This window comes from Elephas maximus, chromosome 16, assembly GCF_024166365.1.
Source record: "Elephas maximus indicus isolate mEleMax1 chromosome 16, mEleMax1 primary haplotype, whole genome shotgun sequence".
NCBI classification, from domain to species: Eukaryota; Metazoa; Chordata; class Mammalia; order Proboscidea; family Elephantidae; genus Elephas; species Elephas maximus.
This window is the reverse complement of record NC_064834.1, coordinates 28,313,528-28,329,592: the sequence shown is the minus strand read 5'-3', so window position 1 is coordinate 28,329,592 and position 16,065 is coordinate 28,313,528. Positions and strand designations below refer to the sequence as shown.

Below are 16,065 nucleotides of genomic sequence, written 5' to 3'. Positions count from 1 at the left end.
GCCCCATCTCCCTAGTGGTGATAGACTCCAGTCAAACAGTCAAGCACATTCCTGGGTTCAAAATGGGTTACTTTAACCTAATTCTTTACAACGCGAGCGGGGTCCCTGTCTGTGGTGTCACTAGGATTGGTGTCATTCAATGCAGTAACTCAAGGTGTCACCCTCCCATGCTAATTACCACAATACTGTAGTTAAACCACCAGAAAATCTGACAAAATCAGGGACTATAAAAACACTGGCAGCAATGAAAACAGCACATGCCTGTAGCACCTGCAGATAAATCACGTGATTTGAAGCATCACTGTAAGTGGGTAATAATGACAGCTGACAGGAGTGCATTAGAAGATTCAAAAAGTAAACTGGCATAGAGTTTTAGCCTTATAGGTATATTGATACATGTAAACTGGAGATTATGAACCTTTTTTGTTATTATAATTAATACTAGGGATATTTTTATAAATAATAAATTTCTGCTGAAACGGCCATTTTGGAGTCACCACCTCTGACAGTGTCTCTGGGTACAGTACACAATTCTCCTACCCCCTTAGTGATGCCACTGGTCCCTGAATTCAACGTATTCTCCTTGCCCTTTCTGGTCACCCCAAAAGTCATCACACCAAGCCAATAAAAAATGCCCTGGTGAAGGGCATGCTCCTCAACATTCAAATAGCTCCCAGGCTGCCATTTCTATTGTTAGAGAGAGCCAGAGGCCACGTGGGGGTGGGGAGGGCAGGTCCCTTGAGAAGTCCCTGCAGAGAGAAAACTACTGGCCTCCCACAGACCTGCTCCTGACTCATAACAGGTACTGCAAGCCTGCAAAGTTAAGTCATATTCAAAGATAATCATGTTTTTATCTAAAGAGAGTGGCTCTCGTGAACTGGCTACCAAAGTCCAACCCCTGGAATCCCTACCCCACAGAACAGGGTCAAAAGTCACACGTTAAGAAAGAGGGCTTTGACCATCTTTTGTTCCCAGTGCTAATGTCAGAAAACAGGGACAGAGTACACGTTGGCTCCTTGCTCAAGAAATAATGGAAAGGCCTCAAAAACTACAGAAAGAAGTGGATCATTTAAGAAATATGTTTATCTCCTGCTGTACTGTTACGTTTATACAACTACACAGACTGGTTTCATCCTGGCTCACCAAAATCTCGGAAATCAGCCAAGTTCCCAGGCATCCCTTTCAAATGCCCAGAAAAGGGAAGTCCTAGGGAGCCAGGCTGCTGAAGTAGTCCAGTCTGCTGTCTTTGGAGAGCGTGGTGCTGCCTCAACTGCCCCTCTCAGCATTCCAGAGGTTTATTTTGCTATCGTTTCTGTTAGGATTAACTACAGCAGCCTTGATTTTGAAATGTATTTTGGAAGACAGAAGAAAGTGTGCTTCTGGACAGGAAGGGGATACTAATGATTTTTAGTATCATTCTATACAGTAATAGTAATTCACAAATTAGCAAAATGCTTTTAGGTGCATTGTTATTGTTGTTGGGTGCCACTGAGTCGATTCTGACTCATAGTGACCCTATGTGACAGAGCAGAATTGCCCCATAGGGTTTCCTAGGCTATAATCTTTACAGAAGATCACCAAGTCTTTTCTCCTATGGAGCCACAGGGTGGATTCAAACCATCAACCTTTCAGTTAGCAAACAAACGCGTAACCAGTGCACCACCAGGGCTCCTTTTTTCAAGTGTATCACCTTATTCGATCCTTGTAACACTACTGGGATGGAAGCAAGACTGATATTAACTTAAAATATCATTATTTTAGCAGCTAAATAAACAGCCTCAAAGGCTCTGAATCCAATGAACCCAATACAATTCAGTGAGTAAAGCAGCTAGAAACTCAATTCACTGGAACCCATGTTCTGTAGGGCCTATATGTCCCATGCTGCACTTGACTCTGTTCACATTGTCCCTATGCCCAGCAACTAGTACCAAGAGAAGGGAGTGGAGCCATCCAGGGGGCAGACACTAAAAGTAAAAACAATTCCACAGACACTCATGCAGCGGAATACTATGTGCACTAAAAGATCTCCTGCTATGTGGATGCTGCTTAATATCGGTAAATGCACAAACCAGGATAATGAATCAAAGAATCCAGACACACAAAATTGCATTCTGTATAATTCTATTTATATAAAGTTCAAGAACAAGCCAAATGAATCTATATTGATGGACGTCAGGGCGGGGTCACCTTTCAGGATGTATTGATTGGAAAAGAGCATGCGGAAGCTTTAGGGTTGCTGATAACAGCATTTATCTTGAGCACCAGTGGTTACACAGTAAATTCATTTATAAATTCACTGGGCTTACTTAAGTTTGTACACTTTACTGTATACATGTCATACTCCATTCAAGAGTTTACAAGAAGTAAACCTGAATACCTCTCAAAATAAATTCCAGACTTTATTGAATAACTACACTGTTAAGAGGAGCCACTACACTGTTAAGAGGAGCCGTGGTAGCACAACAGTTAAGTGCTTGGGCTCGGCTGCTAACAGAAAGGTTGGCAGTTCGAGCACACCCAGCAGATACAAAGGAGAAAGACCTGCCTATCTGCTCCTGTAAAGATTACAGCCTAGAAAACCCTAGGGCAGTTCTGTGTCACGTGGGGTCACTATCAGTTGAAATCAACTCCACCTAACAACATACTATTAAAACACAAAGGATCCTTCAAACAGCAGGGCCCTGTATGTGCCAGTTACTATGCCAGGTACTGTCAGACCAGCTGCCTGCCTTCAAATCCCTGCTCTACCACTTACCGAAATCTTTCAGGGGTTGCTTAGTCTCCGTATACCTCATTTCTTCATCTGTGACACGGAGATAGCAAAGGGTTGTTGTGAAGATTAAATCACTCACTATACACAAAATGTTTATAACTATACCAGGCACACAGTAATACTGCTATTATCATGGAATACTATTATCATGGAATGGACAATCTTACAGATGATAACTGACAAAATCCCCATCTTCAGATATTTTAAAGGGGAAACACAAATATATGTTTCCACTAAGCAGCTTTGAAATCTTCTAAATGCAGAAAGGCTTCTACTGTTCCCCTACCCCTCACCCCTCTACCCCTCACCCCAGTTAGCCCATGGATGGGACCCAGGAGCAGAGCCCACAGACTTGCCCATCTGGGCCCTGAACTCCTCCACAGCCTCCTCCCACTTCCCACTAGATTAACTTCAATTTATCCTTCAGGTCTTAGCTTAAAAGCCACCTCCTTCCAGAGAGCCCTCCTTGACTATGGCCCCCACTCCTGGACTGAGTCAGGAGCCCTTCTACAACTCCCCAGCAGAATCTCATCCCAGCTGCTATATATGGCACACTGCCTGTCACACAGCAGGCGATCAATACATTTGTTGAAAACACCCACTATTACTGTGCTAGTCAGACTCTTTAAGTCGAGGGTATACCATAAGGACAAAGGAAGAGACTCATACCACATTTGGATGGGGGGGAGGGTTCCAAATGGCTATGCTACAAGCAGAAATGGCAATGTCCCGGGGTACACCGGACAGGGTACCGGGGTGGAGTGGGCACCGGTGGGCTAAAAACATAGACCAAGGCCTAATGCTGGAGGGCAACGGAGCCAGAAGGGGAGCACAAACTAACCCTTACACAGTGAACGTGCTTTCTCCATCACTGTTTCTTTCCAAGACAGGGACTTGGCTGCCCTGGAAACAATCCCTTAGGCCTGGTATCTTGGGAATTTGCTGTGGTAATGGGGCAGCCGGACTAACTGAAGGAATAGAACTATATAGAAACCACTACAAGGAAAATGCGCACAAGGAGATAAAAAGAAAACCATTCCTAAATTAATTTATGCCCCACCCACCAAGAGGCAATGTATCCCTGTGCTTAAATTTTCAGACCAAACCTGGTTTCAAATCCAAGCCCCACCTAATAGTTTTAGGACCTGAGGCAAGTAACTTAACCTCTCTGGAGCTAAATTTACAAGTCTGTAGCTAGGGATTTTTTTTTTTTTTTTTAGCTAGGGATTACCGTAGTACTGAACACAGCCAATTGTGGTAAGGATGTATGCAAAGCCCTTCCAACAGTGCCTAACCCACAGTAAGCACCTGATAAACATTAGCTGTTATCACAGCCACACAAAATGACTTGGAAATAGGATAATGTTGGTGAATAAGAATTGTTATTAACTTCAAGCTTTCTTAAATTATGGTTTACTCAACATGCTATCCTGGAAATCAAACGGTTACCATACATTTCATTTAAAAAAGAAAAGCAACCATATCTATACAGTGTTAGGGCAAATTCCTGTCTGTTTCCTGAAGGACATGTTTGCTGTTCACCAGTGTTCTCCACATCTGGGTGCTAAATACAAATTTGGACAAGAGGCGACAAGCCCAGAGCTGGGGAGAGGGCAGGGGCTCCTCTCTACATGTTTGCTGAATAACAGAAAAGAATCAGGTGTGGGAAAACCAAGACCCATTGCCCTCAAATTGATTCTGACTCATATCGACCCTACAGGACAGAGCAGAACTGCCCCATAGGGTTGCCAAGACTATAACTCTTTACAGAAGCAGACTGCTACATCTTTCTCCCTCAGAGTCACTGGTGGGTTTGAACCACCCACCTTTTGGTGAGCAGCCAAGCGCTTAACCATTGTGCCACCAGTGATAACCAATAGGCAATAATAACAAGTTGGAGCAAAATACCAACAGCACTTTTACTAAAATATGTTAAGTCCAAATTCATAGCTTTAGTGTCAGGACAATAAAAAGCAGCTAGCTGCTTCTGTAATCAAAGTAAGTTTTTCTTTAAAAAAAAAAAAAAAAAAGGCTTTTTTTTTTTTTTTTGGCAAGTCACTGGGTCCCCTGGGTACCTAAGGAATTTCCCTAGGTACCTGAAGTATTTCTCTGGATACCGAAAGTATTTCTAGGCAATAAGCTACATACATTCAAGGTTCAAAAAGATGTCAAACAGGTAATGTACTTTCCAAAAGAGATGGCCTGTTACCAGGCAGCGACTGGGACCCAAAGAAGTCCAAACCTCTACTTTATGGAGCATATACTTAGGTTTTTACTCTTGGTTAACAAAGACATTAGAATAATCTAGCTGGTTTTTCCCTCAAATTTTAGCTTCTCTGTAATCTGGAGCTACTAAATGAAGCAGAGACACAATGTTTTGACTCTCAGCAAATGCCTTTATTTAGATAAATTAAGGCCTGTCTAGTGAAGAACCAAAAAAAAAAAAAAAAAAGACTCCATGGAATAAAAGTTATCACTTGAGTTGGTATATTAGTATAAAATGAAAAAGCAATCACCACTTACCTGCAAATAATTTCATAAATCAAGATTTTTCTATATTAAACACCAACTATATTTTTTTCTCAATGTATCCATTGTAGCCCTTCTAATTTAGTCTCAAAAAGCTGATAGCGCAAAAGACCCAAACTGTTCACTTATGTAAGCAACACATGGAAGTGTTTAATGTTGGTACTAGATTTCTAAGAACCTTCTTAGCTCAACCCATAATTCACGCTGTTTTCGTTCCTTCACTTTGCTCTTTCCTTCTGTGGAAAACTTTTTTGAATTGTGATCTATGAATATTGGTCTGGCTGAATATTCCAACTCTGCTCCTAAGTACCAAATGGCCTCATTTGATCCTCAGTGTCCTGAAATGCCCTCATGGGCATTAACCAGATCACTCTAGACATACACCTGGTGCGCCTGCCTAGGCTGGTTGGACAGGGAATAGATGAGTGGAAAATTATCACATCAATCAACACTGCTTTCTTAAAAAAAAAAATGGAATTTGAAATTGCCCATAATGTTTTTAATTAATTTTAATGTAAGAAGTCTTTTGTTGTCACATAGCTCTGAATTAACACTTACGAAATTCAGTCCGCCCAACAATATTCCATGAAAGGAACATGGGTGGGCGCCAGAATGTAACAAGAGAAAAATACCACCTAGATAATTTCAATCTACTGACAGATGCAAACTATGAAATTAAAACATCAATGACATTTCTTTTCAATCATCACCAAATAAAAAAGAAAATTGAAAACAAAATGCCTCCCTGTGCCACCTCAGCAGGGTTAAGTTGAGCAACAGCTCTCCCCCTCTCTGCCTAACAAAATAAACTACAAGCTAATTAAATTGTTAGTCAATATGACACATTGTTTACCTTAAAGGTATTCACTGAGATGGACTTCATTTGGGAAGGCATAAGGTAAAGTTACCTATCCTCAGAACCCCTACAGGACTCAGCCTGGCCTTCCTTTATTACAACCACTTTGTATGTCAGTAATTCCTGCACTTGATACTTCACAACCCTCTTGGCTGGAGAGGGAAGGGCTGGTTCACTCTGCTCTGAATTCCTTACAGGGCCCAACCAGGGCCAAGCTGAATGAAAGTCAGGCGCGATCCTCGGGAGGCTGCTGGACGAGCCCTTACATTCCTCTCAGACCTTTCTGAGTATCTGGCACACAGTTGTTGGTGTTAGTTGCCACCTAGTTGATTATGACTCATGGTGACCCCATGTGTGCAAAGTAGTATTCCATAGGGTTTTCAAGGCTGTGACATTTCAGAAGCAGATCATGGGACTTTCTCCCAAGGCGCCTCTGAGTCGGTTCAAATCACCAACCTTTCAGCTACTAGTCAAGTTCTTAACCGTCTGCACCACTGAGGCTACAGCTGGCCCACAGTAGGCCTTTCATAAGCATTTGTAGGCTGAATCCTGTCTGTTTCAGGCTGTAGTTACCACATGCTGTTCTGTGCCTTACTAAGCAGGCAAAAACCAAAATCCTTGCTGTCGATTCAATTTCGACTCATAGTGACCCTACAGGACAGAGAAGAACTGCCCTACAGGGTTTCCAAGGAGCAGCAGACAGATTCAAACTGCCAACCTTTCGGTTAGCAGCCCAGCTCTTAACTACTCACTACATCAAGCAGGCAAAGGGAGGGTAAGGAAAAAAAAAAAAAAATCACAGAAAATTTTCTGGCACTAAATTAAACAAATGAGTACTGTAATAAATTTTAATTATTAAATTGCACCCCATACGTTAGATCTCAAAAAACCTGCCACCATCGAGTTGATTCAGGAACCAAAAACAAGGGGGAGAATTATTTCTAAATAATAACCATTGATCAAACTGTTAATCCTTCTTTCCCTAAAAGAGAAAGCCCACACAAAGAAATGTCTGCACAACACACAATACAGGGGAGGTCAGCACAATTGGACTAAACCAAAAGCAAAGAAGTTTCCTGAATAAATTGAATGCTTCGAAGGCCAGCATAGCAGGGGCAGGGGTCTGGGGACCATGGTTTCAGGGGACATCTAAGTCAATTGGCATAATAAAATCTGTTAAGAAAACATTCTGCATCCCACTTTGAAGAGTGGCATCTGGGGTCTTAAACACTAGCAAGCTGCCATCTGAGATGCATCAATTGGTCTCAACCCACCTGGATCAAAGGAGAATGAAGGACACAAGGTAATTACGAGCCCAAGGGACAGAAAGGGCCAAATGAACCAGAGACTACATCATCCTGAGACCAGAAGAACTAGATGGTGCCTGGCTACAACCAGTGACTGCCCTGACAGGGAACACAACAGAGAACCCCTGAGGGAGCAGGAGAGCAGTGGGATGCAGACCCCAAATTCTCATATGACCAGACTTAATGGTCTGACTGAGACTGGAAGGACCCCGGTGCTCATAGCCCCCAGACCTCCTGTTGGCCCAGGACAGGAACCATTCCCAAAGCCAACTCTTCAAACATGGATTGGACTGGACAGTGGGTTGGCGAGGGATGCTGGTGAGGAGCGAGCTTCTTGGATTAGGTGGACACTTGAGACTATGTTGGCATCTCCTGCCTGGAGGGGAGATGAGAGGGTGGAGGGGGTTAGAAGCTGGCGAAATGGACATGAAAGAGAGTGGAGGGAGAGAGCTGGCTGTCTCATTAGGGGGAGAGTAATTGGGAGTGTGTAGCAAGGTGTATATGGGTTTTTGTGTGAGAGACTGACTTGATTTGTAAACTTTCACTTAAAGCACAATAAAAATTATTTAAAAAAAAAAAGAAATGTCTGCAATTTACTGGCATTAGCACTGGAATAAAATTCACAGTTGTGGGTTTGACGGCCATAAAGATAAGAAAATTTGACAGTCTTGGGGAAGTAGAAAGAGCCTGCAACGTTACACCTCTCATAGATCCTGACAATTAGACATATTTTCCAGAACATTAGTTTCCCTGTCAAGAAATTTTCAACCACCAGCAGGCAGAACACACTGAGCCTGAGAACATTGACTTTTCCAGCTTTGACTCTAATTCAATATACCTAAAAGCAAGCACATTGTGATTGAAAACAAAACGCAACACCTACCTACCTACCGAGGAAAAAAGTATGCACAAGGGACAAGAAGGATTACTTTTATTCAGCCTAGCCGCAAGTTTAAAAGCTCGGATTAGCATTTCTAGGTATAAACAAAATTATCCCTTCAAGGCATGATTTAAATTAAAAAAAAAAAAAAAAAAAACAGAATGCAAGTACGGTGTGTCACACATTATCAACACACCCCAAGTTCCACTCTCCAAGCCACACGTGGACATCTAGAAGGATTCAGCAAGTCTCACAATCCTGCCTTCAGATACTGCCCCAATGAGAGTTCCAGGAAACCTGAACCTGTACGGGTACATCCCTCTATTATTTTCCACAGTTGTTTCCCAGAGGCAGCTGTGGGTATTTCAGTGTTAAAGAAATTCATAATAAGAGCCTGGAATGATCTGTTACCATCACCGAAACCAAGGTGGCAAATCAAACTTCCAGCAGAGCCACTTATTCCCCAAACCTTGCTCATAAATCCCGGGAAAGGTGAACCCAAAGACATAACGTGTTTTTCTCCTTTCAGACGTGAAATGTATCACGCATGTGCAGGGATATGCTACAAGGTAGCTTACAATACCATCCATGGTTAGAAGGCAAGGGCTCAGGGCACGCATTAATGACTGTGGTCCCCCAAAGTATACAGTGTATCCACTCATCCACCCAGTCTTCTAACCAACACTGGTGAAGATGATGACTGCTGTTTAGGACAGGAAAGCGGTCCTCTATGAACCCAGTAAGTCAGTTCCTCCCAATGCCTCTAGAGTCAACTCAACATACCTGTAGGGTGTCTACCACATGTCAGGCACTGAAGACTCAAGGATAAACAAGGCAAATTCTACTCCCAAAGGAATTTACACATCTACTGGGGAGGCCTGTGTGATGGGGGATAAGTGGCTGGCAGATGGAACCCTGTGGGACCATATCAGCAGGCATATAACCCGGTGTATGGCTGAGGAAGTGGCAGTACCAGAGCAAACGGTGGTGGTGGGGACAGTACAGTCTGCTTGGATTTATAAGGTAGAAGGGAGGGAAGAAGTGAAGAGCATTTAAGGCAGGGATACATTCTAGAAGAGCCAGAGAAACCTACTGAAATTCCAAGAACCTGTAGTTCAGATGAACTATAGCCCAGAGAGTCCTACGGGTGTGGCTGTGAAGCAAGTAGGGGCCAGGATCATACATAATTGGTAAACCACCAGAAAGTTTTACCTTGACCCAGGGGGTAACTGGGAGACATTAAAAGTTTTTAAGCAAGCAATGACTAACCTGCAACCCACTGCCGTGGAGTCCGTTTTGACTCATAGCAGCCCTACAGGACAGAGCAGTACTGCCCCACAGGGTTTCCAAGGGGCTGCTGGTAAATTCAAACTGCTGACTTTTTGGTTAGCAGACAATCTTGCTTTTAAGTCCAGCCTTGAACAAGAGTCAGCCACGAACTGGATACTGGTCATTCTCTAAACTCCTTCCCACCACCCCCCAGCAAAAAAAAAAAAAAAAAAAAGAACACAGTAAAAGACTGTCACAACCTCCACTTTTTTTTTTTTTTAAATCTACGAAGGTGAGAAAGTCTGAACACAGAAAAAAATTGAGAACAGCCTCTTTTAGAAGACTTGTGCACAATCAGACCTAACTGTTAGGTCATACTTTCCCCAAAACTGTGTTTAAAGTTGGGTGTTTCCCTAAGAATCTAAGAAATTTTTTTTTTAAACAGAAGAAAAAAAAAGACACACCACACCTCTTAACAAGGGCAACTTCAATCTGATAGCTTCAGAGTGTCTGCCAAAATGAAGTCTTAAAAATGGAAACTAGTGTATTAGGCTTCCAGGGTAAATAACTCAAAAGGCACACCATTAACTATATAGCGGCTTTTATTGGTTAATGAACCCATTATACGGTTGATGATTAAACTAGCCAGGTTTTCTAATCATGCCATACCAACATGTTTTTCTACTATAACTTCAAAATGCCTTTATATTTCTGTATCCCCCTAAATATCTACGATGAAAGGTTAATCCCACAGATAAAAAAAAAGATATTTAAAAACTGGTAATTTATTATTGGCCTTTATTTCCAAACCAAATCCACACTGAAGATCTGAACCTGTCTTGAAAAAAGCACTGGCCCCAGAGAACCAGCCCCCACTGGTTGTGAGGCCCTGCTTATACTGAGAACAGCTGCGACTAGTTGAGAACTCTGAAGCCATCCAATTACTGCCCACCACTTCATTTCCTCATCTGCCCAGAGACCACCACTCCTTGCCATTTCTCACTGCAGTGAATCAGATGACCCACAATCACAGTTTTACCCACAGTATAAGCCAGACAGATCTGGCCTATTAGCCAAGACAGGTTGCTACGAGTCGGAATTCGACTCGAACACACTGGGTTTGGTTTGGGTTTTTTATCCTGACAGGAAGCGGGGGGGATCTGACTCAAAAAGATGAGTCTTTTTTTGTTTGTTTATTTCCCCCACAACAAAGAAAGTATGATCTATAATCTGCAGCCCAGTTCCACCGCTGATTTACTAGCTGAAATTGGATAATTACTGAAAACATTCCATTCTCCATTGAAGCCCCCCTCCCCCATAAAATGCAAGTTATAACTCCTAGATACGCTAGGCATTTGTAGATACTGATGCAGAGATTCTTCCCCAGAGATGATGTTTGCCTCTATCACACAGATGCTGTGAGAACACAGGCCCATGAAACCAGTCTCATAAATGGGTAGCTTGATCAGACTCAGCACCCATATACCAACTGAGATGGGTGAGACCACTAGGTTAGTGCTTCTATTAGCCTTTTGAATTGGCTAAATAAAAGAGAGCCCCTTTCTTCTCCTTCAGGGTGTGGCTGATTAGCAATGTGTCTTCCAAAACATGCTCAGGGAAAAGCAAAGACGCCCATAATCATCTTTAGTGCTCAAGAACATGAAAGTTAATATCATAATTGGAGGAACTGAGGGATGAGAGCCAGAAAGGCAACTAATAAGATTACGGTACTGTCTTCCCTTCAACTTAAGTAAAACAATTTTAAAAAATCTAGCACGGCCTTCACTTAATTAGATATCCAGGCATTGTCACCAACTGCCTAGGCAGCTACTAGCAAAGGCAACGTTTAAGTCAGAGTTGTCAGGGATTCTGCATTTGACCTTGACATAAACCACCACTCAGGTGTTATTCCCTGGACTCCTCACATCCAGACCCATCTCAAGGACTGACAGACATTTCTCCTTCTAGATCACATACCTGAGAGGTCAAACCCACCCACTGCAACCTGGATCCTAGGTCATTAACAGAAGCCTCAAAATCTTGAAGGAATCCTTTCTCTATAGTTGCCATACAGCTCCTTACTAAACACCTGCCAAGTAATAGGAGTGAACCCAAGTACCTTCATTTGTCTCCCTGAACGTATTAATCAGAGATTAGAAAAGAACTGAGAGGTCTCTGGTATTTGTAGGCTGTCACCTAAAACAATTTTAAACTTTACTAAGGCCAGAACATTTCACAAAGTGTATTTGGTTGGATTTCAGTTTTAGTTGAGGGTAAGTGCTAAGAAATAAAGCTACCACCTTACACAACACCTAAAGCCAAATATTCAGAAGGCCTCTGATACACTAGAAATGAACATATTTGTCCATGTAAAGCCAACATGTTTACGTACAATTTACAGACCTACTTATAATATGGCCAAAGTATCAAACAGATAACCCTTTCATAGTCTCTATATCCACCCCGCATCCCTCCCTCCCAAACAAACAAAAACAGCCTGAATTGCTCACTGTATGCAAGAAGCTAGAGATCAGTTTCATGTAAGTTTTACTACTTTCAGTGGTTTAAATTCTCCAAGGGACCAACCCTCTCATTTACTAACTCAAACCTTAAATAAACTGCCTTTACCAACTTCCCCCTCTTCTCAAACCCCCACTCAGCAGAAACATCTCTCTCAGCCAAGAAAGTCTGCAGAGGAGGCTTGGAAGCTGTCTCTGCAAATTCCTCCCCCTTCCTACCATAAGGGCACTGCAAGAACTTTATAGCTGGGAAATGCATGAACATTGCTCTAATTCTATCCGCCAGGACTGGATTTGAGCACAGAAAGTATCTTTCTACAATCTATTTCTAATTAAGCTCCCAAGCACACTGAAATTTTGGTGGAAGCCTGCTTTCAAAACAAATTAAGGAGGCCATGCAGTTCCCAGGAATGAGCAGGTGTTAGGGGAAATATACACTCCTCCACTGAACTCTTTTTCCTGGCACAGGGTCAGCCTCAACTCACCCCATTTCATTTCCAAGGTGTGACCCACACCCAGATTTACCCCTTCTCCATCTGAAGGTTTCCTCTCATCAGCTATTGTGCAGCAGCTATGGCAATTGATCCCCTAGATCGCTTGACATTTTCTCTGCAACTGTTTGAACCCGAATAGTTATCTGTATGGGATTCTGCATGTTAATGGTGTGGCTAGCTGGCAGGAATGGCAGGTGAGAGCACGCAGTGTACTTCTGCCAGTTATGTTTCGCCTCATCACCCTGTACTGAGTGGCCTTTTCAAAACGCCTACTATACCAGGAGTGAGACCTACAGACCTAATCTTACCCTCTTCTGGAAAGCTCCCAGGGGGATGTGAAACAAATGGCCTTTTCTCTCCTTAAGCATCTAGACTCACAGGCAAGATACCCCTGGACACTTCACCACCAGTAAAGCAAAGACACGTACATCTTGTTCAGCTAGAGTCACAGTCGCCACTCTTCAAACCACCTTCAGCCCCAGCCCTGTGCAGACCAGTTTAAGATACTGTACTCTGACCGCTCTAAACTACCCCCCCAACCCCACCACCCACCCAAAGGAACGGGCTTCCAAAGGAGGTGGGTGCACCAGCTCCAGTACCCGCCCTTCCCTCTCCATCCTGGCCAGAAAACTCCACTTCCCGGATTCCCGGCCTCACTCTCCCGTCCCCTCCCCGGGCGATCCAGCTAGCGCAGTCCAGATGCCAGCTGTATGCCCTGCCCAGCTGCGCACCTCTTGCACCCCAAAAGCCAGGCCCCTGGAACAGGCCCCAACTTCCTCCTTATCCCCTAGCCTAGGTTTGCCCAGATTCTGGACGCACCCCCTCAGGCGTGCTAGAACTGAAAAAAGTCTCACCCCGCCCCCCAGCCACGCCGCCGGCCTCCAGCCCTCCCCCGGAGCGACCACCTTCCTAGAAGCAAAAAAGGACCGCGAGTGGTAGCCCCAGCGGTCTTCCGCCGCACTCGGCGACTGGCCTGGACCCCAAGAAGGGACAACCACCCTCTCCGCCGCCCCCACGCTTCCACCCAGGGGGCCGGCAGGTTTCCGCAGGGAGTGTGCCGGGAGACTCCGGGCTGCTCGGGTCGGGGTGCAGTCCCTCCTGGGGGGGGGGGGGAGGGGAAGAGGTCGGCGCTGCGGCGCGCCCCCGGGGGACACTCACGATGGTTACGCTGGCTTTGCGCAGGTCGCGGTTCTCCTCCTGCAGCGCCTTGCACTTGAGTTTGTAGGTCTCCAGCTCGATCTTCAGCACCTTGTTCTCCTGCTGCAGCGAGGCCAGGCGGTTGGTGAGCTCTTCCAGGCGGAACGGCGAGATGACAATGCCCCCGGACTTCCCACCACCGCCGCCTCCTCCGCCGCCACCGCCGCCGCCGACGCCTGAGGTCGACGAGCAAGACGACTGCATGGCGGCCGAGCTGCTGCTGTTGCCCCCCGCTCCGTCCGTGTCGCTCTCGCTAGCGCTGTCCGCCATGGCCGCGGCGGGCTGGGGAAAGGAGGAGGAAGAGGAGCAGGGAGGTGGCAGCGGCGAAGGCTGGGCTGCAAATGAGTGGGCGCCGGGCGAGCACAGGGGAGCGCCGAGCAGGGCGCCTGGCACCAGGGCGCAGACTCGGAGAGGCAGCGAGAGAAAGAGAGGGAGCTTCCCGCTGCCAAGGGACGTCCTCTGCCAGAGAACAGAGACCCCGCCCGGGCTCGGGCAGTATTGCACTGGGGCTCGCTCCAGCCAGGCCTGGCGCGCTCCCTAGGCCGCCCTTGCAAGGCTTGTCGAAAGCTCCGGGACCCGCCCGCTGCCGCGGCAGGTCGCCTGGCGTCAGCCGCGGGCTGGGAACGCGCGGGCACGGTCAGTGGGGGAAAACCAGGCCAGCCTCCGCGCCAGCAGCTCGCCGGCCGCACGTGGTCTGGGGGAGGGCCTCCGAGCCCCCTGACCTAAACCCGCGGCAGCCCAGCCTCTTCCGGCCTTGAGCCTGCTGTGGAGAAAAAGAGCCCAATGCGATGGCCCGCCAGTCTCGCAGGTGCTGGGGACACGTGGGAAGGTCAGCCCCGCTCCAGCATTCAGCCCGGGCGGTGCAGTGGCCCCATCTTCGGCCGACTGTGTGTGCGCTCGTGTCTCCCTCTGTCTGCCTTACACATACTCGCAGCCCTCGCAGTTTTATCTTCCCAGTGAACAAAGTGCTTGACTGGGAAGCTTTGGATAGAGCTAAGAAAACAGAAAGTTCCCCTACAAGGGGCTCACTGGTATGAAATAGCCACGGGTTAACCTCGTTAAGAAAGAATTTTGCAGAAGAGACATACCGCCTTTTTTATTCCCTTAATAGTCTTTTGAACCGCGCAGCGCTCAATTGTTTAAACAAGGTGCAACTTTTTTTTTCTTTTGCTTTTTTGCATCTTGCAAACAGTACCAGTACATGTCATGCAACAGGATTAAGGCACTAACATTTAATCAAAAAGGGAGGAAAAACACTTCTCGTGGAAGAATTGAAATACATCTTTAAGTGCCAATTTTCCAAAGTCATTGCAGACTTGGCATATTATGCTATACAAATATGCCCTGGTTAAGTGGGAAGACATTACTACCCGCCTTTGCTATGGTCTTGCCCACTCCTAGAAAACTTTAATAAGTTACAAAATGACACAGATTAATTACTTTCACATGGAGCCCTAATGGCTCAAAGGTTAAGAGCTTGGCTGCTAACTGAAAAGTTGCCAGTTCAAACCCACCCAGCAGCTCTGCTTCCAGAAACCCTGTGGGGCAGTTCAACGGTCACATGGACTCACTGTGAGTTGAAATTTTGATTATACCAAACAAGCAGCTTTGAAAAATAAGAAATCCAAAACCAAATATTTTTATTTCCCCTCCCCCTCCCAAAGAAACGCTGGCAGGAAATTGGCCCAGCAGGTGAAATGATTCTAAACACTTTACACGGTTGACACAAAACAGCTTTCACTTATGTATAAAAATTGGAAAGTGAAACTGACCAGACAAGTTTTATTATCCAAGCTTAGTCAACGGAAGAATAAACACATGGAAACAGAAAGAGGGCGGGGGGCGGGGGGAGGGAGGAAGGGGGAGGCCTGCAGCGCCAAACAAAACTATTGTTTTGAACTTTTTGAAAGATTTATAAAATGTTAGGAAGAATGAAGAAGCGGCTGAGTGATTTTTATTTCCCCTTCCCTATTATCTTTAAACCTAAACTTGATCTATTATTCAATGGCTAATGGAAACTGGTATCTCGGAATAAACTAAAACTCCAAGTGTTCCAAATGACATCATCTCTGACTAAAATGGCTGCTCCCAGCAAACAGCTCAGAAATGCCAACTGCAATTAAGCCCCAAATTTCTCCTAGGTATTTTTCAGTTTAGTGCTAGAAGACTTCCGAACTTAGTCACTGTTCGGTGTGGCCAAAAGGGGGGGCGTGGCTTTGCTCTTCGGAAACATATTACCAA

General features: G+C 45.2%; 1 protein-coding gene across 1 annotated transcript in view; it reads right to left on the bottom strand.

Annotated features, from left to right (window-relative positions):
• CCDC6 (coiled-coil domain containing 6) overlaps positions 1 to 14,719 on the bottom strand; it is a 125,666-nt gene extending 110,947 nt beyond the window's left edge. The window contains exon 1 of the mRNA XM_049854757.1: positions 13,786 to 14,719. Coding sequence (XP_049710714.1) covers positions 13,786 to 14,094 — 309 coding nt within the window. The 5' untranslated portion in view covers positions 14,095 to 14,719. The remainder of the gene's footprint in view (positions 1 to 13,785) is intronic.
• Positions 14,720 to 16,065: the final 1,346 nt, after the last annotated feature.